Source organism: Dasypus novemcinctus, chromosome 15, assembly GCF_030445035.2.
Source record: "Dasypus novemcinctus isolate mDasNov1 chromosome 15, mDasNov1.1.hap2, whole genome shotgun sequence".
Classification (NCBI taxonomy): Eukaryota; Metazoa; Chordata; class Mammalia; order Cingulata; family Dasypodidae; genus Dasypus; species Dasypus novemcinctus.
The window spans coordinates 34,989,955-35,013,089 of record NC_080687.1 but is presented as its reverse complement, the minus strand read 5'-3'; the positions used below and the strand labels follow the sequence as shown (position 1 = coordinate 35,013,089).

Here is a 23,135-nt window from a genome sequence, read left to right as displayed (position 1 = left end):
AAAATAAACCCTCCCATCTCCTTGTCAGTAGCCAAAGACACTGGAGTTCTTCAAGGCACATTTTTGTCTCTGGACCATTCCAGCCTTTTGATTTATGAGGTGGATATCAATGGACTAGAGGGTCGAAGGCTAGAAATAACAGGGGGGTAGGAGTGGGGAGAAGGGGCGGGGAGAGGGGGTGGCCCTTGCTTGACTGCAGCGTTTTCCTCTGGACATGCCTCTCTCTTCAGGTGTTCTTCCCGTAGAACTTGCCTTGAATCATTCCATGATTTTGCCTGGCGCAGGAATGAGCAGACCTCCTGGGAGGCCCCAGCAAGACTGGGCCTGAAGGCCAAGTGAGGTGGGCCAGGCTGAGGTCGGTGCCTACCCAGAAGTTTCTCTCTTCTGGACACGCGACCTAGGCCATAGGTTTTTCTAGTGCTTGCTCAGTTTGTGTCAGTTTATTTAAGAAATGGCCAGAGCAGTCAACCCTTTGCCCTCTCCCCTAAAAGGAGACAAACATAGGCATAGCCTTTCCCATTCCAAGTTTCCCAGGGACCTCCCTTTAATTTCCCTTAGGTGTCATTACCCAAAACCAGGTTGTCAAGAACTCCTGGGTCCTATCCCATGAACTTCTGCCCAGTTTGAGTCTAGAATATGTCAGTGCCAGACCCTCTTCTTTTCCCTGCCAGCCAGGAGGATGAAACCTGAAGCTGGCGGACAAGGGAAGCCTGCTCAGACTTCCCATAGAGATGAGGACAATCTGTGAGCATGGAGGCTAATAGTAGCCAGACTGAGCGGTCCAATGGCAAGGAGCTCAGCCAAATAAGGGGAAGAGTGAGAAGGGTCCAGCACATACTGCAAGGAGTCCCGCTGAAAGGAGGAGGGAGGGGAGCACAGGGCTCCCACCGATGGGGGTAGCCTCAGGTGGGGCTGCCAGGGACATGCAGCTTAACAAAAGGCAGAGAGAGAACAGAGTCCAAGATGTGAACCAGTTAATGGATGCAAAGCCACTAGGGTTTGGGGGTTAGGGGAGGGAGAAAAAAGCACAATCTGAATATCACTAAGAAAACTTTGCAATCAGCATCCAGATTTTCTCAATCAACCACTTCACCAAAATCCCTCATAAAACGCCAGCTCATAAAATGCTCTCCTGACTTTCCTTCTTTGCTCGAATTGATGCTATTTTATTAAACAATGTAGGGAGTGGGAGGGAATGGGAGGAGTAGAAAAAGAAGTAGGGGTGGATTACATTTTTATTTTATTTTAATTGCACTTGTTTCTTTCAAGGCGCTCCTAAATTTGGTTAAGGCCAGGATGTGTCTGGCCTAGATAATATAATTTGCAAGGCTAGATTTAGATGTGCTATAATTATTTATATAGAGACTTGTCTCACCAAATATATATTTAACATGCACAGGTATTCCATACACCTAAGCAGAAACATGCACAACAAATGTAAACGAAATTGTTTATGGTGTTTGGGTCCCAGCTATTTTCAAGAAAATAGTGTTTTTGCTTTATGCACACACATATACTTTTTCTGGTAATTCTTCTGGACACCTGATCATTTTAACTATTTCAGCATGGACTCATTCTCGATTTGGGGGCAGGGAGAGAACTATGCAAAGTGCTTTTATACTTTAAAAGGTGCTTCTCCTAGGATCGCCAACACGCTGGTCCATGGTCCTTCCTGGTTCCAAATTCTCAAACCCTCCTTGGGTGGGGCAGCAGTAGCTGAGCATCTCAGTCATATCTCTGCAATTCAGGGGGTCATAGGCAAGCCTGTATTGAAACAGAATCCATGCTGCCCCTGCCTCTTTTTCATCCGTGCCTTTCACCTAGCAGGCACAAGGAGGCAAAGGTGTGTCAACTTCATGAAAAAGGGACAAGAGAGAAGTACAGAATGAGTGGAGGGTGGTGAGACTTGAGGAATGGGGAAGTGGGAGAGGAATGGGGGCTAAAGGAGCTGGAGGCTTACCCACCCCTCCTGGGAACCCTCAGCCCTGTCCCTGGGCTTACCAGACTGGCATGTCATCAGGGAAGCTCACATCAGAGTCCCTAGCCAGCTAGGCTACCACTCCAGGGGCACAAGCAGCCTCACACATGTGTGCACCCACCATCCACCCAATCAGGAGGCCTTGCGACCACACCTCAACCCTTCCCCTCCCCAGGCCAGACTCTCTCCATGCACTCACCCACGGATGCGCCAAGTTCTCAGGCATTCATTATCTTTTGGCCAATTCCAGTACAATCTCTACCAATACTGATTCAGTTTCTATCAGAACCACAGGTCAATCACCAACAGGCAAAATCAGTATCACCAAGGCAAAACCCACCTTCACACATTCACTGCCTCCAAGTATTATCCCAAACCAACCAGGCCTGGCCATAAAAACCAGTTGAGAAATTCAAGACCCTATTCTGAAAAAACTCACACATACACAGGGCCTACTGAATAGACGGATCTCAAGGATCCCCTGGGACCATTGTTTATTCCTGAAGCCCATTCATGGGATGAGTGCCCCTTCGGCCTTCTCCTAACCTCACATTTGCACACACTTGCACACACAGTCCTTACAGGCCGGCCCTGAGCCTGAGAGAATCTGAGCCAGATCCTCAGTGACCCCTCACGTCCCTGCGCCCTCCCCAGAGTCCCTCCCTATCCTGAGCATGGATCGCCCTCAGAAGCTGAGTGTTTCCTGGGATGGAGGGATTTCTCCAACTTGGAGCGGAAATCAGGTCTGGGGGAAAGACGCAGGGGCGCGTCGCCTACGTCTTTTGGCACCAGGAGCCGAGACTCCTTCGATCGGCACCGTATTGGGCTGGCGCTGTAGCGTGTGTGAAAAGATTATTACACTATAAAGGAATCACGACTTCTCGCAGAGCCGTTCCTCGCGTCGCTCCGCACGCACAGGTTCTGGCCGAGCGTTCAGCAACTCCCCCCACTTCCTCACTAACCGCTTGCTGGTAATTCGTTGGCCGCCGCGTCGCTGCGCCCGGGACTGCAGCCCCCAAATCAAAGCTTTTCTGCAGCCGAGACACCCGGCGAGCTGCCTCCGCGCCCGCCAGGCCGGCACCTCCTGCTCCTCTCTCCCCGCCCAGCGGCTGTGCAGCTGAAACGCCTGTCATTTCACTCACGTCCTACGCACACAGAAACTCACACACGCAGACCGACACACGCACTGCTCCCCCAACACCGCTCGCGCACACGACCCTGAGCGTTCTCCTTTTGGGCTCGCTTTTCCGGACTTGCTTTCCCGCTCCATATTTCCTCTCGTTTCCTACTCCTTTCGTTCCTTTATCTACCCTTCCGGGTCCCCTGGCCTTTCTCATTTGCGTCCGGCCTCCCTTGCCTCGTCGCGTCCCCTCGGCCCTCTGCGCCCGGGAGGAGAGGAGGCCCCCGAGTTGCGCCTTGCGCGCCAGAGCTGAGGGCCGAGCTCTTGGGGATGCTGGGACCGGAGGGCTGGCCTCCGGCCTGCGCCCTGTTTGTTTTCCCTTCGCCCCCTGAATGCTAGATTAAGACGTAAAGATTACCCCGGCCGAATAATGCCGGGAGTCAACACTCGAGCAAACAAAAGTGCTTGTAGAACTCCGCCAACCCTGCTGGGACTCGGGCCCCGGGCTGGGGGAGAGAACGCGCTCCTCACTGCTAATTACAAATAAATGATGATGTGCTCACTAAGTAATTGATTTAATGAAGTTCCTATGAAACTATTAAACCCGGATGGAGGTCAGGGAGGAGGCGCCCCAGAGCGCCCATTGTGGGCTGTTTAACTCCACCAGGCTCCTCGGAAAGACATCGGGGCTAATAGGTGAAGTCGCAAGTGCTCGCGCGAACTTCTCAGAACGCCCGGCCGGCCGCGGGCACCCTCGCGCCCTCCTTCTCCTTCTCGCGTCCTAGTGCCCCGCCGCCCGTGCCCCGCGCTGGCCAGCTTACCCACGCCACTCCCAGCCCTGCCGCCAGCTCCCGAGGGCCTCCGCAAAGGGATCCCGGGTCTCGTTTAGAGCGGGAAGTTGAGCACTGAACTTGTGCGCACCACTAGCAGTTGGCGGCGTCCACCGCCGCTTCACCCCTCCCTCCTCACCCCACCCCGCCACCTCGTGCACGAACTTAAGCCAGTGTGCCACGCAGGGTGCTTGCGCGCTCTTGGCAAGATGCCTGGAGCTCGAGCGAGCGTGTGTCCAGTGCACTGGCTGGCGGGGGGGGGGGCGGGGGGGGGCGGGGGCCCGGCGGGCGTTGTGTGAGTATATATATTTGTGTATGCTTTTGTGTACGTGTGCGCGCGCGTGCGTGCGCGCGTTCCTGGCCAAAAGGCCATCTTTTCTTTAGCCCTACTCTGTCCGGGGCCCTGCTAGTGCAAAAAATAGGTGAAAAAAGGGCAGGGAGAGCAGATCAGGAAGAGAGGGGACGAGGGAAATGATGCAAAAAAGATCACATGGGTCAGTGGTTAGACCAGCGAGCCCCAGACCCACGATTTTGCGGGAAACGTGCTGGGCGAGGGAGCCAAGTGGGCTTCTGCTGGCGCGGCCCTCCTTCGCCCTTCCCACCTCCCACCTCTGTCTGTGACCTGACCCAGCCAGGCCACTCCCGGGCCTTTGAGCAACGCCTCCAACTCCCGAGGGGCGGAGGGTACTGGCTGCATTTCAGGGCGGATGGTCAGAACCCACTCGCGCAGAGCCCAACCCATGCCAAAAAAGCAGACTGCTTCTCCTGCAACTGCTTCTCCTGCAGCATCACTCCTGATGGGAACTGTGGCCGCCCCTGATGCTAGAGGCCCAAGGGAGCCCTGAGGGGACATATCCCAAAATGGAGAATCAGACAGTACCAATTGAACACGAGTTAAGGGTACTAAACCCCTGTGCCTCTGCCTCTCAGCAACTGGGGAAGGATCACCCTAAGACCAGGAAGGCTCCAGATCACCCACAACCCCCAGGAAAGAACCTTTGGTTGCCTCTACCCCGAATCCTTGCCATAAAAGAGAAGGCACATGTCCAGCTGGAACTCAACACCAGGAGAGTGGGGACTCTGGTTGCAGAAACCAATCTGCCAGGGTGCCCTACCCCTCTCTACTCAACCAAACCTCCTCTTTCCTCAAGAATTAATAGTTAATGGAGAGTTTCTTAAAGCATGCATTTCATTTATGCCACAGTTAGTTGGCAGTAAGCTTCATCCCTCCCCCCGCCTCCCCCCCCCCCCCTTAATATTAGGAATTCAGCTGCTGAAACAAGTTTCCATTTGATTCTCAATCAAACCCTTGGAACTGGAGGGGAGGGGCGGAGGGGTTGGCTTAGTTGTCGGCGACCTTAAACAGAACTCCACTCCTGCTCAACAAAAACTCTCCTGAGGCTTGCTTGAGGTCTCAGTTTCACAATCTGTAAAACTGGAGCGGGAGATTCTTGGCTGAGGTGCTGTGGACTTTGTCTGTGATGTGGGAAGGGGGAGGAGGGAATCAGTAAAGATGCCTGGTTTTACAGAGCTTTTGTCTTTCTTTGTAGGAGCTAGTCCCTTTGTAAAATAATACTGCTTCTTCAGACAGCCTAATGGATTTTTGCAGAGCTGGGGTTTTAATTTTCGCCACTCAGGAGAGGAGGGAAGGGAGAGAGTGTTCAAGGCCAGCGTGTCCCGCGTGGCCCTTGTTGGCTAAACGCGGGCTCCAAAATGTGCCAACAGTGGTGCACGCCGGCACGCTCTCCTCCCAGGCCAGGGCAGCTGTTCCCATTTTGTTCCCGCCTCTCCTCCCCTCCCTTCCCCTCCTCTCCCCTCCCCCTCCCCTCACCCTCAGCCCTTCGTATTCTTTTAATGCCTGCTGATGACTGCGTCCCCGCTGTCCTTAATGTAGGATGGCCACTTCTCTTCAGCCTCGAAATGAGAAGTGACATTTGCACTCGGCTCAGCCAACGCGTGAGCACAGCACGGAAACATAGGCCCATTGAACAAGCGCAGCCGAGGGGCCGGCCGGCTCCTCGGCACCCGAAACTGCCTTAATTAATACCATCTTAAATAGTCCAGCAGCCACCGAAGACAAAGTTGAAGAAAGACTTTAAGGCTGAGTGCCCCTCGACAAGCTCTTTTTCCCCCGTGTCATTCAATATTTAATGCGCCCGCTTGTAATGCTACTACTGGTGTTCCTTTCTCAGCAAGGACATTATTTTTTCACGGTGCCCATAGCCAGGGAAAGCCCTTTAGGCAAAGAAAATCAAAATGTTTGTTGTTTTGGATGACTTATAACTCTTGTTTAACACAAGCACTTTCAGGAAAGTATAACAGGCGCAGCCTCCAAAGCAAACAACACAATCCTTGTGACAGAGCCGGACACAAAAAGCACATTGTCTTGCGGGCTACCCCTTTTCTCTGGTGCTAGATGGGGGCCTGTCTCCGAGTGAACACCACGATGCCATTTCACTTTTGAACTATTGTTTTTGAGTTATGCCATGTGGTCAAAAGGAGCGAGAAGGGGGTTGTTTCCAGGCTCATAAGACAAACGAGTTGCCTTTTCATTGAAATCCCCCCGCGATCCTTGAAAACGGAGTTTAAATGTCACCTCCGCCTTTCTAATGGGCACAGGGCTAGAGGCGACCCTTCAAAGCGCCTTGGTGATAAACGACCCTTATTAAATATGGCCCGGACTGCTGGGAAAGTACCGCGACCCGCCAGCGCGCGGAAGAGCGCCCCTCGCTGGGGAGCGCTGGAGAATCCAGAGTCACCCCAACAATCGAAGGAGGCCGAGGCCCCAGCCCTGGCTTGGGAGTGCGGGAAGCTTGGTCGGAGTGGGGAACCCGTGTGTGTATGGGGGACAGTTGTAATACAACTTCTTATCTGCCGCCCCCAACACGCCCGTGCGCCCCCATCCCGAGACTCGGCGTGAAGGGCTGGTGCGTTTCCCCCCTGACTTCTTTTTGTCCGTTGCAGAGTGGCGTCTGCAAGTCTGAGCTGCAAAGTTACTGATTTGCAGGCTGCATGTTAAGGCAGCCTATGTAAGTAATTTCTCCCGGCACCCGGGCAAAGGAGAACAAATCGCTGACAAAGGCGAGCGCTTTCGATTCAGCGGCGTCGTTAAGGCAACCCCAAAGTATTCCTCCTATAATAAGTTCCACTTCAAAGGGTTTCTCATTCAGCAGTGACTGCTTCGCACTTTTATTAAGTCCGGGCTTTTTCACTCGGAGGAATCATCTGTTTGGTTATTTTTCATCGTGTTTATTTTTCACCATTCACACAGTACTTGTATTAAATAAACAAAGAACAATCGCTCAGCAAATAAAAGTACTTAGGTGGGGAGAGAAGGAAGAGGAACTGGGACTCTGGCGCCCCTGCCCCTCTCCCCTCCTTCTATCAACCCCCACCCCCACTCGGCTTTCTCTCCTCTCTCTTCATTCTTTCTCTTAAGCTAGGAGGTTCTATGGAGGGATCGTAACATAAAAGTGGATGAAAGATAAATGATGATAGAGAGATAGAGAGAGCGAGATTTCTGACCACGTGAAAATTGACTGAACTAACACGGCATGAAAGCAAAGGTCACTGCAACTGTAACTTAATAGAGTGTCTCGAATCGCGCTGGACGTTGTGCCAACGACTCGCCTGGCCCTGACCATTGCCATAGCAATAGCGACGCTCCGCGTGGATGTACCATAAAAGCAGTAGTTTGAATTTCAAAGAACATACCTTTGAACTTCTCCCTGCCTGATTAGGCACATGCGTTGTGTGTGAATGTGTGCTCCAGAGTGTTTGTGGGAGAGTGTATGAGTTTACATGAGTTTTTGTTCACGGAGGACAAGTGTGCTGGGCGCCCTGGGATGATGTCACTGTGGGGCTCCTTCGCCATCCTCCAGACTTTGCAGGGTGGATTTCCTTGGCCATATGTCTGGTTTTGGTAGATTGCCGGTGAACGGGCAAGCAGGTAATGATGTGACAAGATGTAAGTATTAATGTGTATGGGCTGTTTTGTTTCCCTTGTGATCAGCCTTCCTTTCCTCTGATGCAGGGTGCTCACTTGAGAAACCAGATCATGCCCCTACACCCTCACCCTCCAAAAGTTTGTTTGTTGTATTTCTTAGCCAAAATGAAATACAAAATACTTCTGGCCAACTTCTCTTGTCCCATTTCATGGATAGATAAAATCACAATGGTCTCCAAGGGCTTCCACAAAATGAAAGATATAAATGATGAGACTGTGATACAAACAGAACATCTGCAGAGAGTTGGGCCTGGCTTTCAAAGGATTTGGGCCCCCTCTTTTCCTGACCCCAATGCTATCATGCTTGTGTGGTCATCTCCAACTCAAGAGACTATGATTCCTATCCTCAAGCTCTGAGTTACTTGGATTTTAGGAGCATTAGTTGTACCAAAGACCATCCTGAATGGGAAAAAATATATAAACTACAAACAATCGTGTGCTTGGAGACTCTCCTAGCCTAGAAAACAAAGGTAGATGATTTTAAAGTGTACGTGAGGACCACATTTTGCCTACGAAAGATGAAGTCTTTGATGATAGCCAACTTAGTGTCAATAAGTGGCTTTCTTTGAGACATATTCAAATGGGAACGTCTTGCTTGCCAATTGCCATAGAAATCTTAACACACCATGAAGATTGTCCAAGCGCCAAGCCTTCCGTTCTGGACTAAATTACTTTGAAGTGGCGCGGGACGAGCAGTGGTCAATTTTAACTCTATAGACTGGACAGAAAACGCTGGGAGTGGGAGATTGTGCGTTTTAAAGCAGAAAATAAGAAGGGGAAACTTGTTTTATACACTCCATACAAGGTTCTGCTCATTGTCAGATATCTTTTATCTTTTATATTTCCCATGAATGATTCATGTCTTGGTGGCTTTGTGTCACCCTTCCTTTCACAAGAAACTTCATTAGAGAGCTATAAGTTTCCCCATTGATTGGGGCCCTCATTTATGAGTGTTTTTCTCCTTCGTGTGCTGGTTATTGTCATCTTGCTTAAAACAACTCTTTGCAACGTGTTTCACCTTTACTACATTTAACAAACCTGACTTGTAAAAACCACTATAACCTTTTGGAGAAACTCTTATTGACATCACTACTGACTGTTTTAACTATTTGCCTTTTATCAGTTTTGTATCTGCTAACATACCCACAAGAAAATGGTTAGACTGTCAAATACTTTAAGCCACTTGAAATTCTGTTGCTATTTAAGAATCTAATTTCTCCTTAATATCTGCCAAAAATGCCAAGCTAAGTTACTTATACTCAACTCCCAGAATAAACCACAATAAATATGTTGATCCTCCATTACCTGATATAGGAGGAATTTGTTGCCCAGAACTCAACTTTACTCAGGATGTGTTAAACTCAATATTCATCATGCTGAGCTAAGTTACTTATACTCAACTCCCAGAATAAACCACAATAAATATGTTGATCCCCCATTACCTGATATAAGAGGAATTTGTTGCCCAGTACTCAACTTCACTCAGGATGTGTTAAACTCAATATTCATCTCCCTCCTGAACTATTTTGCTTTCACCTTCTTTGTTGTTGCTCCATGTTTTCCTCTTCTTTTCTTTTGCTTAGAGGCTAGACACCAAAAAAATGCTAAAATTCACTTTTAGGCTTTTCACTAAGAACCATTAAGGATATTAATTTAAATTTTGCTATTTAATGCAACAAATGAAAGCAGTAACCCCTAAGATTTACATTAGTGTCCATAAAACCTGCAGGGTTTAGTCTTCAAAACTTAAACAGTAAATTAAACCAAGCTGTAAAAATAATTTCTTGCTTGGGGAGAGGGTAAACAATCAAGAGATCAAAAAGAACCTAAATATTTACTACATCAGTAACCTATTCTGTTTCTAAGAGAATGGCAGAGATATGCCATTATGTAAAACATAAGCAATACATAGGAAGAATACCTTTATTAAATTTCTGCTTCAAAATCATTCTTACTTGCTTTCTATTGGAGGTACACATTTTAAGATTTTATTTTAGGTGTATCAGGAACCAATAAATCTGTGGCAGTCAACCTATGCATGGCAAAATACATAAAATACATATTCCTTTGTTTCATAATAAATAAACCTGTAGCATAATAAAGTATAGTGCAAACTACCATTGAAAAAGTTGTATAAATAAAACAACTCATTATAAAATCAGGAAAATTTTCTTCTAATAAGTTTATGACATAAATTATTCCCCAAAGTTCATTCCTTATTTTATCTATTTGAAAGGGATTTGTAAGTGAATAATATGCAAATCAAATACTTTTAAAATGTAGAATTCTTTTATATTCAAGTTTTATGGTATTTTCTTTATAAAGGAGGGTCTGCATGTTCCATATTCACCGTAACAATCTGAAGACAACATTTAAAGGCTTTCAAAGTGACAGCACCATGCACTGTACTAGTGATATAATATATCTATAAACTATATAAAATCTCATCAACACAATGCAAAAAAGACATGCAGGAAGAGTCTTAGTTTTCACATTACATTGTTCATTCAAGTAAGCTTAAAAATATATTTTTTTCCATTTTCTTTTTTAAATAAACCATGGATCATAAATGACAACCTTTCACCAAAATGGATTCTAATTCTTTGGTGTGCTTTGAACTCTTCCAGGAAAAAAAGGATGTCTGAAAATAAATTAATTCAACTGTACAAATAATAGTGTTCACATACAAGTTATTAACAATGACAAGACTACATCAACCACTCAGAACACAAAACAAATTTCTACAAACCCTGGGGAGGGGGGTGTCTTCAGGGTCTCTGAGGATAAATTAGTGCTCTTTAGTATAGTTGTATGATGTTTATGATGGACTACATTCTGCACGAGATGTGTTGTACCAACCGAAAATAAATTGACTAAGAGTTATTGTCCTAGGTCCTTGACCTTTTTTTATCCTAGCTTGACAGCTTTGGCAAAGGTCACACATTCATCAGTGTTTGGTGGTAACTAGAAACCTTTTAAAATATTTAGTATGTATAGCAAATCCTTCCTTCTTTTAATGTAAATCATTCACTTCACACACTCTCATTTTCTAATGGAATAAGAGTTCCGTGTGCTCAGTGCTCAGGTGGAAAAATGCATTAAAATGCAGTTCCAGGCATTGAAAAAGTTTTAAAAGGTTGATACAATAGTATAAAAGAGGGATTGGCCTACTTTAAAAACAACAGCTTTCAAAAAAAATGGGCATGATGCTAACATCATACCTCCTCAGACTTCACTGTTAATTTTGGCATCCCAAAGAACTTATGATCTAAAGCATAACTCTTTATTACATAAGAAGTCTAGCACAGGAAAGAGGCAGCATCTGAGATTTCAGATATTTTTTTAAACCATAGAGGGAAAAGAAAGCACTTAAATTTCTTCTATTTTATAAAATATCACAGTTTCACAGTTGTCTACTGCAGCAGCTTTTTTTTTCCTCCACTTTTGTAGGAACAATCACAGTAGCACAATATATGGAGATGTATTAAGGTTGCTGCATCTTTTTTTAAAAGCATACAAGTAGGATACTGAAGAAATAATCCTGTATAAAAATACTGTGTTAGGGTGAAATCATGATAAAAGAATAAAAATAAAAAGTTACGGGTATTGAAACTTAAAAAAGGTCTTTACAAATATTTTTGGACACGGGTAGAGTTCAAGATCTGTTGGCAATGCAGCAAGTGTGTGGTTTACAATCAAGAGGCCTTTGCACAATTAGGGCCCAAGGAGGAGGCTCAAAAGCAGCCAATGTTATGGTGTTATGATGTCAAAGGCATTCAAAAGGCACTCCAGGAAATGCAGAGGGCCTTGCTGTTGTGTTAAGTTCTGACTTAATGTTCTTTCTCTCCCCCTTAAAAAACAATAAATATATATGTGTGTGTGTGTGTATTGCATCGGCAGTGTGTATCTTGGTTAGCTACTCTCTCCATTTTCCTTGGTACAATTTGCCCCCAGCCCTGTCCCCCAGCAACATACAAGTCCAGCTTGGTTGGGTTTTTGTTTGTATTTTAAGAGGAAAAAAAAAAGTCCAAATATTTTAATTAAATTAATTAAATGTACAAACACCATAGGGTTTCATACTGAATAAATAGGGCTAATTAGACCTGATGGCAAGTCTGAGTAATGGGTTTGTCTCAGACTCGGCATTGTCTCAGGTCAGGATACGGTCCAAGGATTCCCATGTATTATTTTACTTATTATTATTAATATTAAATTCTAATGTATAGTCCGTACAACTTCAGAGTTCCCATAAATTTCCTCATCTTCAGACTCAGAGGTGGTTCCATTGCTGGAAGGTGTGTGGAGGTGGCTGGGGGCCCCACTGGCCTGGCAAACGTACCACTCATTGAGGTTGGTGACCTGAGGGGATAGAGCGCTAGAGTGACTCCTGGTTGGGTCCAGCACAGGGGACAAGGGGGCACCCACCGGAGTCCCTACTGATGAGTAACCAAGGGTTCCTGGGGAAGGCGGTGGAGACTTGCAGTGAATCTTCATGTGCTTCCTCAGAGAGCTCGGGTGAGTGTAGGATTTGTCACAGCCTCGAATCTTGCAGTAGTAGGGCTTGTCACTGGTGTGAACATGGGAATGTTTTTTTCGATCACTGCTGTTGGCAAACTTCCTGTCACAGCCATCAAATTCACACTTGAAAGGCTTTTCCCCTGAAACAAAGCACAGGAATGGTTAACAATTGCTTTCCAGAAACCTCTCACTTGATATGAGAAGTCTTGGAGCAGAAAGAAGGACGCATTTTCCCATCCTCCCAAAAGTCAACTCCCAGCCTAATTCTATATTACAGGATGCAAGGGGGAGGGATGGGCCTGGAGGCTCTCCCTGGACCTGTAATCTTAACAGTGGTAGTTCTGGGCTTGTAAGAGGATAGATGCCAGCCCTGTAGTACCACAGGGGTCAGGGTCACAAGAGTTAGAGGCAAGGTCCAGGATACAACATCACACCTAGTACTACCCACATACCATCTCCCATTCCCCTCAGGACCTGGACACACAAAAATACAAGCAGGAGACCCCAAGAGAAATGCTTGATAAAATGGTACTTCCAAAGCCACAGCCAGGGGAAAGAATATATGGAAAAAGAGGAAAAACAAGCACACATACTACATTAAAAGTAAACTAGAGATTGCAATAATGGCATTTTGTTACAGGGTGTTACCACATTTCAGTAATGGAAAACGGACAGTAGGAAAGGAAACAGACTGGGGAAGGAAAGGAAATAAAACAACCCTTTTCTTTTCAGAATTAAAGATACCTGTAAGATATACAGTTATCACCACTAAATTTTAATAATCCCTGCTGGACAGAGACTACTGGACTCTTCATCCCACCAGCTTTCTCTAAAACTTGCAGTATGATTAATAGCATAATAAAACCTTAACATTAAAGACCACAAGCATCAGCCAGAACCTACCATTTATTTACCTGATGATGTAAATAAACACATTCATATCCTAAAAGCCTTCTACATTGCTTAATAGTCAAAAAAGATCAACTATTTACTAGGATCTTTGGGACCATCACCCTTTTAAGCTGCTCTACCCCTTGATACGATGCCTTCAAACGCAAGGTCTATAATCTAGTAAATTTAAATCCTTAGTAAGAAAACTGGAGAATGGAGTCATCTTACACCTTGGTGTTAAAAAGCAAAAAATGAGGAAAGCAGGTAATGAACTTTTCCTTTCATCTTACTATCTATGAACTTGAAATATTTGAATCCATATCTGATACATATCATTGTATAATAATATTTTGCTCTCATTATTTAGATGATTTAAAAAATAAAGTTGAATGCACGTTTCAGAAGCTACTCCAGTAACACACTATGTATGGCTCTTTTTGTTCATTTTGAATAATCTGTTTTTAAGAAACTGTTTCATCCCAGCTAAATGTACATAAATTTCCATGATGAAGTTTTTATTCTTTGTACAAATCTTTCAGTGTAGTTTTTTTAAAAAATTTTTTAGTGTTTCATGAATCACAACCGTTTAAATGTTTCAATGCCAGAGTATGTAAGCACATCTGAAAAGTATTCAGATACCTGGACTATAACTGTCCCCATTGGAAATACCGTTTAAAAATGAAATTAGACATTACTCAAATATACCTCCTACATTAATCTGTAAATAATAAAAAAACAGCACTCACAATGATAATCACAACCTTTTAAAATTCTCTGCAGATGAAACATGACAAAGTTAATTCCTTTTTATCAAAACATCAATTATTTGTTCTGATTTCCCTATTCCACTCTGAGTTGGAGATACTAATTTAACATAACATTCTCTTAAAAATAATAGTACATTATAATTAGGCCCCCTTTAATATGGGGGCTTAAGTGGTTTTCCTTATTCACTCAATGCAAATGTGCTACATTCTTTTCTAGAATTCCCATGTTTCTGTACAACCTACATGTCCTGTGTCATGAAGAATAAACCCTTTGAACATCACTGGCTCCTCCAGTGCACATGATAACAGGAAGCAATTATCTCCAGAAAAGGGAAAGAAGAGGAAAGAAAAAGTAGAACATTAAGGATAAAGAAGAGTAGAACTGGAGGAAGAAAATGGAAGAAAAATAGGGAAGATAACAGAGAAAAAATTGTCATGTTATTCAGGGAGCCTAACGGGGCAGTGAGCAAATCCTACCAAACTAGAAAAGCTGTAGCGCCCCAGGGTTTACATTTCAGTTTCTTACAGAGGGTCCACGTCAGAATTTAACTATTCACAAAGAATTTTAGCGACGGTGGTGCTAGTCAGAAATCAAGGGTAGCTATGTGTGGGTAACTCCCAGGTCCTACCAGTTCTCTTTCCCTGAGAGACCTTGAGTGGGCCCATAAGGCGGAGAGCACGTGGTCCAGGAAATGGGCCTTCAGGAGTGGACTATTCTTTTTGGTCATTCTGTTCCGAGATCCCCAATAACCTCCTAAGTAACCCTCAAAAGAGAGAGTAGCTGGTAGCCATGGTCCCTCTTTAGACACAATTCTAGGTACCTAAGCTGCCCAGTACCGCCCCCAAACAACAGCCCCAAGTTTCAGAGTTTGAAAGTGAAGCGCCCGCATCCCTCCCGGAGAGACCGAGTATTCTTCACCAGGCCGGGGTGGGAGACCGGGGGATGGACTGACACGCAGCCGCCAACAGAGGAGCAAGAAATGCAACCATCTGCATCAACTGGAACCAGAAAACAAAACGGCTGCGGGTCTTCTCCTCGCCGGGCTGGCCCAGCCGCCTAGGGCAGGGTGGCCTGGGTGCCCCCGCCCGCGCGCGCACACGACACTGGCACACGCGCCCCCGCCGAGCCGACGTCCGGGCAAGGGCCGGAAAGTGAAGATCCGAGGCCAGCTTCCGGCCAGCTTCCGCGTCATAAATTTCCAGGTTCCTGCTCTGGAGCGCGGAGAGTGCCCTCAGCTCCGGGCGGCCGCCAAGAGGGGGCTCATTTCCCTCCCCAGGCCTGGAAAGGCGAGAAAGGCTCAAGGCGGCAGGCACAGCGTGCCCCTTGGGGACGGAGTTGGGCGACGGCTTCACACACACACACACACACACACACACACACACCCGCGCCGGGCGTGCCCCTTTCGAGGTCCCTAGCCCCGGCGCCGTTGGGAAGGGCTGGGCACCGCGGCAAGCGGTTGGCTTAGCGGGTCAGGTAATTTTTACTGAAGCTGGTGAGAAGTTTCCTTTTGGAAAAAAATCATTACGATGGACCGACCCCAATTAGGCAAAGGGGGCTGGGAAACCTGGGTGCTTGAAAAACACGCTCCCAGCCAGTCAGCTGTTCCCTCAGCGAAATTGCTGTCTAGCGTCAGCAGACAGGACCGGGGCTCGGGGTTCCAGCTTTGGGCCACCCGGGGGGGGGGGGGGGGGGCGGGGAGCTTAGCGCCGGGGAAGCCCCGACCCGCCTCCTCCGCACATTAGCCAAATCCCTTCGGCCCCGGCTGCTGGCCTGGCGTTGGGATCCACGCCCGGCGGCTGCCTCCTCGCCGATAAATCAGGCAAGCAATTACTGAATGTAAACTCCAGTTACTTAAGCGTTCTCGGAGGGGTAATATTGTCTGTCCCTATAAATCCCGACTGCACTCTCGCTTCTCGGCGCTTCTCCCCTACGCGCTCATCGGTTCAAAGGGGGCACACGACACAACGGAGCGATCCCACTATCCCACGTAGTATCTGCTCTCATTGGGGGCTGACACCCCCAAAGGCAGGGTTTTCTAGGGTCAAGGGGAGGAATCCCCACGATGCCTGGAGCCTTCTCCCAAATCCCACGGACCACGCGGGTGGCTCTGCAATTCGCCCTCGTCTTCCTCCACCTGGAAACTTCTTTAAAAGAGCAGATGCCAATTTTTCCAGCATCCTCTAGGACATGGGTGATAAAATGTGCAGAAGGCATGTATGAGGGGATATGGGTGTGAGTATGAGGACGTGTAAACGAGGACGCATGTATGAATGACTATGTGGAAGAAGAGTGTAAAGTGAGTAAATGGGGCGTACGAGAGAATAGGTGTGTGCAGCTGTGTGAGGTATGCGTGTGAAGGTGCATGTGTGGAATGTGTGGCGGTGGACGAGTGTGAGCGGGGTGGGATGGGGGCGGGGGTCTCCAGTGACCCAAGGGCACACTCCTCTCACCTTCGGAATCTTGCCCTGGAGGGACGAAACCCTTCCGGTCCGGGAGGGGCTACACCGAGCTGGGACTGGTGGGCCCAAAAGAGGCAGTTCAAATCCCCCGCGCCCATCCCACGCCTGCCCTTAGGAGGGTGGCGACCGCGCTGGGCCTACGATCAGGGGGGAAGGGGGCGCCGCCAGGGCGGATCCGGCTCAGGCCTCCCTTCCTCGCCACCCATCCCGAGTTCCCGGGGGTCGGGCGGATAGGGGCTGCCGACCGTCCTGGGCGCCTTCCTGTTCCTGCTGCTGCTTCTGTCCTCCTGCGGCGGCCGCAACTGGGGCGCGATGAAAGTCCCGGCCGAGGGGTTGCGGGAGCGCTGAAGACTCCGCCGTGTGGGAACCCAGAGCGGGCCCTGAGTGTGCTATCGAATTACTTATTCATAGAAAAAAGGGGGGGGGGGGGGGAGAGAAAAAAAAGAAGTCACATGTCCGGGTTATACGTATGCGAAGAGAAGCAGCAAAAGGAGGGAAAATTTTAGGCGAGCAGGAGAAAGAGAAGCAGCGGCGGAAGCGGCGGCGGCGCAGGAAGCAGTGGCGGCGGCGCGGCCGGGGAGAGACACCCACCTGTATGAGTGCGCTTGTGGATCTTGAGGTTCTCGGAGCGCGCGAAGACCTTGCCGCAGCCCGGGAAGGGACAGGGGAAAGGCTTCTCGCCGGTGTGCACGCGGATGTGGTTGATGAGCTTGTATTTGGCCTTGAAGGGCTTGCCCTCGCGTGGACAGTCCTCCCAGAAGCAGACGTGGCTGCTCTGTTCAGGGCCGCCCACGTGCTCCACCGTGACGTGGTTTACCAGCTCGTGCATGGTGCCGAAAGTTTTGGAGCAGGGCTTGGCGCCGCCGGCCGGAGGCGGTGGCGGTGGCAGCCCGGCCAGCTCGTCCGGGTCGATCCACTTGCAGATGAGCTCCTGCTTGATTGGCTGCCGCATGTAGCGCAGGAAGGCCCCGGCCGCCCCTGGGAGATGGGGGTGGTGCTGGTGCGGGTGCTGCGCGGCCGCCGGTGGCTGCGGAGCCGGGGGCGGCGCGTGGTGCTGCAGGTGGGGCCCTGGCCCAGCCGCTGCAGCGGCCGCCGCCGCCAGGTTCAGGTTTAAGTTCACAGCTCCGAAACCATGCAGGGCGGCGGCGGCGGCGGCCGCCACCGCCCCATAGTGCGCGTCCCCCGAGCGCGGCGCGAAGGGCGGTTCGGCTCGGCCATACAGTTCGGCCGCTGCGGCTGCGGCCGCCGCCGCCAGCCCCAGGCGCATCTGGCCGTTGAACGGGTGCGGGTGGCAGCCGGGAGCCCCCGGCGTGTCGTGCAGCGCCGGGAAGAGCGCCGGACCCCCGCCACCTCCGCCGTCCGGGCCCGCGTAGGTGCCGCTAGCCGAGATGAACACGCTGGTGGTGTGGGGAGGCGGGGCCGGGTGCTGGGGGGAGCCGGTGTCGGACCGCTGCTCCCCTCCGAGCGGGGCCCCGTGCATGGCCGCCGCGGGGGCCGTGGCGGAAAGGTCCCTCCGGAGGACGAAGTCCCTGCTGTGGCCTTTGCCGCTGCTGCCGCCGCCGCCACTGTTGGTGGTGGTGTAGCCCGAGAGGGCAGGAGGAGGAGGAGGGAGTGGGGGAGGGGGTGAAGGGGTGGGAGGAAGAGGAGGGGCTGGGGGCGGGGGCGCAGAGGGCTGCGTGCAGCTGCTACCCCCGCCGTCCGGGTAGATGCCCGCGCCCGGGTGCGCTACCGAGGCTGCAGCGTGGGCGGTGGCCGCCGGGGCCTCGGGCTGCGCCGCGAGCGCCTGAGAGGGAGGGCTGAGGCTGAGCGCGCTCGCCTGGGCCATGTGCTCGGATCCGAGCGGAGTGGCCGCCACGGTGGGGTCAGCGCCCAGGTCCCGCGGGCGTAGGTGCGCGATGGCGGCGTGGAGTTGGGAGTGGGCGGGCGGGCTAGCCAGCGCCGGGAAACCTGTCATATTCTGAAGTGGCTGGGCCTGAGCCGTTGCCAAATCCGCTAATCTCAGTGCTGGCAGGTTCCTCTTGCTCAAAGGGGGCTCCATCAGAACTACACAATCAGGCCCATAGACCCTCACTGGGGGGACTTTTTTCCCTCTGCCCGCCTTCAAAAACATGTATATAGTAGGCGCTCTTTAACTTCTTTTGTCCTGGCCTCCTAACTCTGCTTATTCCTGTTCCCACTCTGTCCTCCAGCGATTGGCAGAACGCACACCACATTTGAGCCGCACAGTGGGACCGAGATTTTGGAAAAAGCACGGGTGGGATTGGAGGGCGCCACATGATTGGCAGCAGCCGCGGCTGCCCGATTGGCTCCCGTTCAGACCCTTGCTCAGCGGGAATCCAGCCCCGTGCTGGCGATCGCCTTCGCTTTCGCTTCGCGCCCCCTCCGCTCCCGGAGCCCCCTTCCCCGCCTCCCCGGGGATGCCCAAGTTTCTCTTGGAGAAAGTTTGCGCAGAATCTGCGCGCGCAGCAGCCGCGCTTCCATGACGCGCCTCACGGAGAGCGTGCGCCAGCACGCGGCCCAAGGGCACAGGTTGGCTGAGGGCTGGGTCCCCCGAGCCGGAAAGCGCGGGGAGGGGCCAGGCCCCCAACTTCAGAAACTTCTGCCTTGCTGCTCGCTGCGTCCTTACCAGCACCCAAACACTCCCTATCTCTTCCTCGGGAAGAGCCTTGGCCTCTGTAGCAGGAGGGTGAACAGATGTATGCCTGGCATCATACCTGTAGTGATGATGCTAGAAACTTATTTGGGGGAGTAAATCCAATCTGCCGATCGCGCACATATGAAACAGACAGGATATGGAATGAGGAAGGTTATGAAAGTCCTATTGGTTGCAAAACAATTTAGTAATTTGGATCCACAAAACGCCAGGTGAAGTCAAAATAAATCTTTACCAAAAGGAACCGTTTTACTTCGACTTTTAGCTCATGGACTCCTTTTCAACATAGTTCAAAGGAGTTGGCTAGAAGTGTAATCTCACTGCTCATCGGTTCCAGATCTGCCACTTCCAATTAGATCTACGGGAGGGGCGGAATGGGGGTGGGAGAACATCAGGCAGCGATTCTAACTTTTCCTTTCGGAGATACAGTGGCAGGGCAGGCCAAACAGCTCTTCTCCATAGAGAAACCACTAAATAAGCAAAATCCTTTAGGCAGAATTTCTTCTTCCAGTCCATAATACATTCCACGTGCCTCAAAAAAAAATTTTTTAGAGGACCACAAATTATAATTGATCCACTAAAATAATAATTTTAAAGTCAAGAAGTATCTTTGTTCTTTATTTGCTAGTACTATAACGTTTTACCTTCTTACCGTTTTCTAATAAATCGGTCTACCTACAAGAAATATTTTATTTGAAAATCATAAAAATTGGCGGTTTTTTTCCATCGCCCCCCACCCTTTACAAACGGTTTGCTATCAAATCGTTTTTTTTTTTTAATAAAAGTCCCTGCATCATCATTTTGGGGGCAGAGAAATGTGGGACTCCAGTATTTTTCGACTTTTACTGTTCAAAGATATCACATCAGTTTTCAAAAAGAACATATTTCTTTTTTAGTTGTGATGTTGCAAAATGCTCAAAAATTAAAACCAGGTTTGTTTTTGTTTTGTATTGCTGCCCTCCACGACGTTTTGTTGTTTTTGTTTATTTGTGTGTATGTGTTTTGTTTTTCGTTTTTTTTGTTTTTGTTTTTTTGTTTTTGTACAAAACTGCTCCTGATTAGAATGTAAGTTTTTTTTCTTTTGGGATGCAATAAAACGTTACCAGCTTAGTTCTTTTGCAGTCCAAGTAAAAATAGATTGCACAAAGCCATCATCTGGAGATGGTCCTAGGCGATAGTAAAAAATCTTTTCAAAAGAGTTGATTTGATAGTGCCATTGGCGTGAACAGTGTTTAACAGGGAGCATCCCTCTGATCATTGGGAATGTCGTTTCTCTTATAAAGCTGACAAGCAAACAAAGAAAATACTACAATCAAATTTCAAATGGGCTTTTTCTTTAAGCTTCATTAAGCTTCAAATACCGGGAAATAAGAAAGGCAGGAGTGGAAACACAACGAAAAATTTTTAATAAACAACAATGACAAAATGCACACCTGTGTTTGGAGCAGACAAGTCTTTTCATAATTTTCGTTCATTTCGGATCAACCAGGCAAAGGTCGAGCGAGGACTATGCCATCTCTATGGATGGTTTGTGGAGGAAACCTCGCTATTGGCATTGTCCCCACTGTCTATGTTACTTTCCTCCCAGAATATTTCAAATGATTTTCCTTTTTTTACATTTCTTGGTGATGAGTGTCAGTACTTGAACAATGGCAGCTTTGCGTCTGTCCGATCCTGCAGGTTATAAGTAAAAGAAAAAATGAACGCAGAAAGAAGAAAATAAACACAACCTACCCTTTAATATGGACTGTTGAGTATTTTTATTGTGCAGTAAAATGGTACCTTCACCCCCTTCAATATAGCTTTTCCTCAAAATTATAACTGCTTTGTTTTATTGAATTGCTGAAATTTAATGGTTTAATGGGTGAAGGCATGAAGGAAAGGCTGTAAAAATGTGAATAATGGTGAAGCAGAGCCGTGCGGAATCTGGAACCCGCCTCCTTGTACAACTCTTGTTAAACGCAGCGTGATATGTATCTGTCATCGATTTAATATGTCTTAATTCAAATATAGTTCCCTGATCAATTTCTTTTTATGGTAGCCTTAAAAAAGAAAAGACTTTCCTAGGAAATTATAGAGATTTGGATAGCGATTGGAAAGAGGGATATTTACAAAGTGAGTTTAATGAATATTTGCAAATTTATGACCAAACCCAGACCCTAAAAAGATCATTGACTCAGGTAAGTCGACTTGAGATGCTAATTCTTAAAAGAAAGGACTGAGAGCAAAATTTCAATCAACACCAATAAGGCGCCAATAAACCGCCTGCCAATTAAACCTGAGAATAGGCCTAACTAGATGGTCATCAGGAAGGCTCGCGGTGGATTTCCGGGATTGCCTTTCTTTATAAAGGAGCTTTTTATTTTGTAGACGCGCTTTTTGTTATTGTGATGACCCGCCTGACCCCAGGTGCGCAGTTTCTTTTACAAGCCGTTTGGGAAACAAATCAAACCCCCTCAAAATCCCGAGTTTCTAAGGACCAATAACTGTCACACTTCCTAAATAAACATCAACAATTTCCAGGGCGTTGAAGAAAATAATGATAACAGTAATAAAAACAGGGGGCTGTAGAAGTCAGCTCTCCTGTTGATTTAACCCCGTATTCGGATGGTGGTGCTGGTCCTCGCCGCCAATCCCCAAAACTCACACCCCGAGTCTGCGCTTTTGCAGCCGGGGTGCTTGTGTGGGGGGCAACAACCTGGCAATCCGTGGAAACGCCCCAGGGGCCTCTTGGGGGTGTCGATTTCCAGCCCTCTTGCTTACACCCCAAACCCAAATCTCCTTCCAGTCCCAAACAAAGGCGCAAGGAAGCTGAGGAGGTGGAAGGCACAGCAAATGCAGAGCTGGCCAGAACCCGGCGGCCAAGCCGCGCCCAGCTGCCTAGAGGCCACAGGACCTGGTCTCCGGGGATGCGGGGCTAGCGGGGACGGCTTCCCGCTGCGCGGAGGGGTCTTGCGGCTCCACGGCTACCCGTGCCCTCCGTTCCTGACACAACACAGCCAAGTTTCCTTGCTATGGGTGTGGGCAATTAATAAACTCCAAGGGAAGTGAATTGGACATTTCCTGGCTTTTGAGTCTTTGTTTGATTGTTTCTGCAAGCAGGAGGAGGGGGAAACCCGGGGAGGTGGGGTGGACAAGAAAGGAGTAAGGGGGATCCACAGAGCCGCCTTTTATTGCCCCCGCAATTACTTTACGACTCACAGATCCCGCGTGGTTTCCGCGAGAGCGGCCTCCTTGCAGAAGGGCTAGGTGCCCAGCGGACTCGGAGTACCTTGTGCCATTTGGGCCGCCCTGGAGGCGAGTTCAAGGGCGAACGGCGAGCCCCGAGTTACTGGAGGGATGGGAGGCTCCTTAGCCTCATTGAAGCCCAAGGGCTCCAATGGATGCTCAAAGGGGAGGGGGATCCTGCTATTAGGCATTGGGAAGGGAATGGTGGTCCACTCACTCCTCTCTAAAGCCAGGGCGAGGTGGACAAAGAGGCCCGCAAAACTGCATTACAGTCGAGCCTTCTCACGGGAGGAAGTGATGGGGACTTCGGGTTCAATGGCTTTTCCAAAATTAAGCCGGCCAGGCACCGTGGCAGTGATGTCCGGGGCCCCCGTTCCCGGCCATCCGCTCAGTTTGCACTTGGCAGGAACCAAATCCCCCACCCTTGCGTCCACGTCACTCGCGATCTGACCCGCGTGGATTGCAACCGGGCCCAGGAGTCTTGGGTGCTCCGAAGCGCCCGCGATTCGCAGCCTCTGAGCGCCTCTCCAAGGATTGCCTCTCTTCCCGCCCTTCTAAGGTTGCTTTCAATTCTCAGGCTCCACGGACACATGTGGGACTATGAATAACCCCGAAAGTGCTTCCTGCTCGGCATCACATGAACAGGGACTTAATGTGGATTTTTAAAAAGCAAAAGATCGGGGC

At 48.9% G+C, this 23,135-nt stretch overlaps 1 protein-coding gene across 1 annotated transcript; it reads right to left on the bottom strand.

Annotated features, from left to right (window-relative positions):
• Positions 1-9,843: 9,843 nt before the first annotated feature.
• ZIC5 (Zic family member 5) lies at positions 9,844-18,750 on the bottom strand. The gene is made up of 2 exons (XM_058276463.2): positions 17,162-18,750; positions 9,844-12,592 (listed from the first exon to the last, which is right to left on the bottom strand). Exons 1-2 carry the CDS (start codon positions 18,678-18,680, stop codon positions 12,150-12,152), a joined length of 1,962 nt encoding a protein of 653 aa, XP_058132446.1. The 5' UTR covers positions 18,681-18,750; the 3' UTR covers positions 9,844-12,149.
• Between the last annotated feature and the right edge of the window lie 4,385 nt (positions 18,751-23,135).

Coding starts and splice junctions, on each gene's coding strand:
- ZIC5 (XM_058276463.2), bottom strand. CDS start 18,680: ATGTTTTTGAAGGCGGGCAGAGGGAAAAAAGTCCCCCCAGTGAGGGTC. Junction 12,593..17,161: donor CCACAAGCGCACTCATACAG/GTGGGTGTCTCT, acceptor GCTTTGTTTCAG/GGGAAAAGCCTTTCAAGTGT.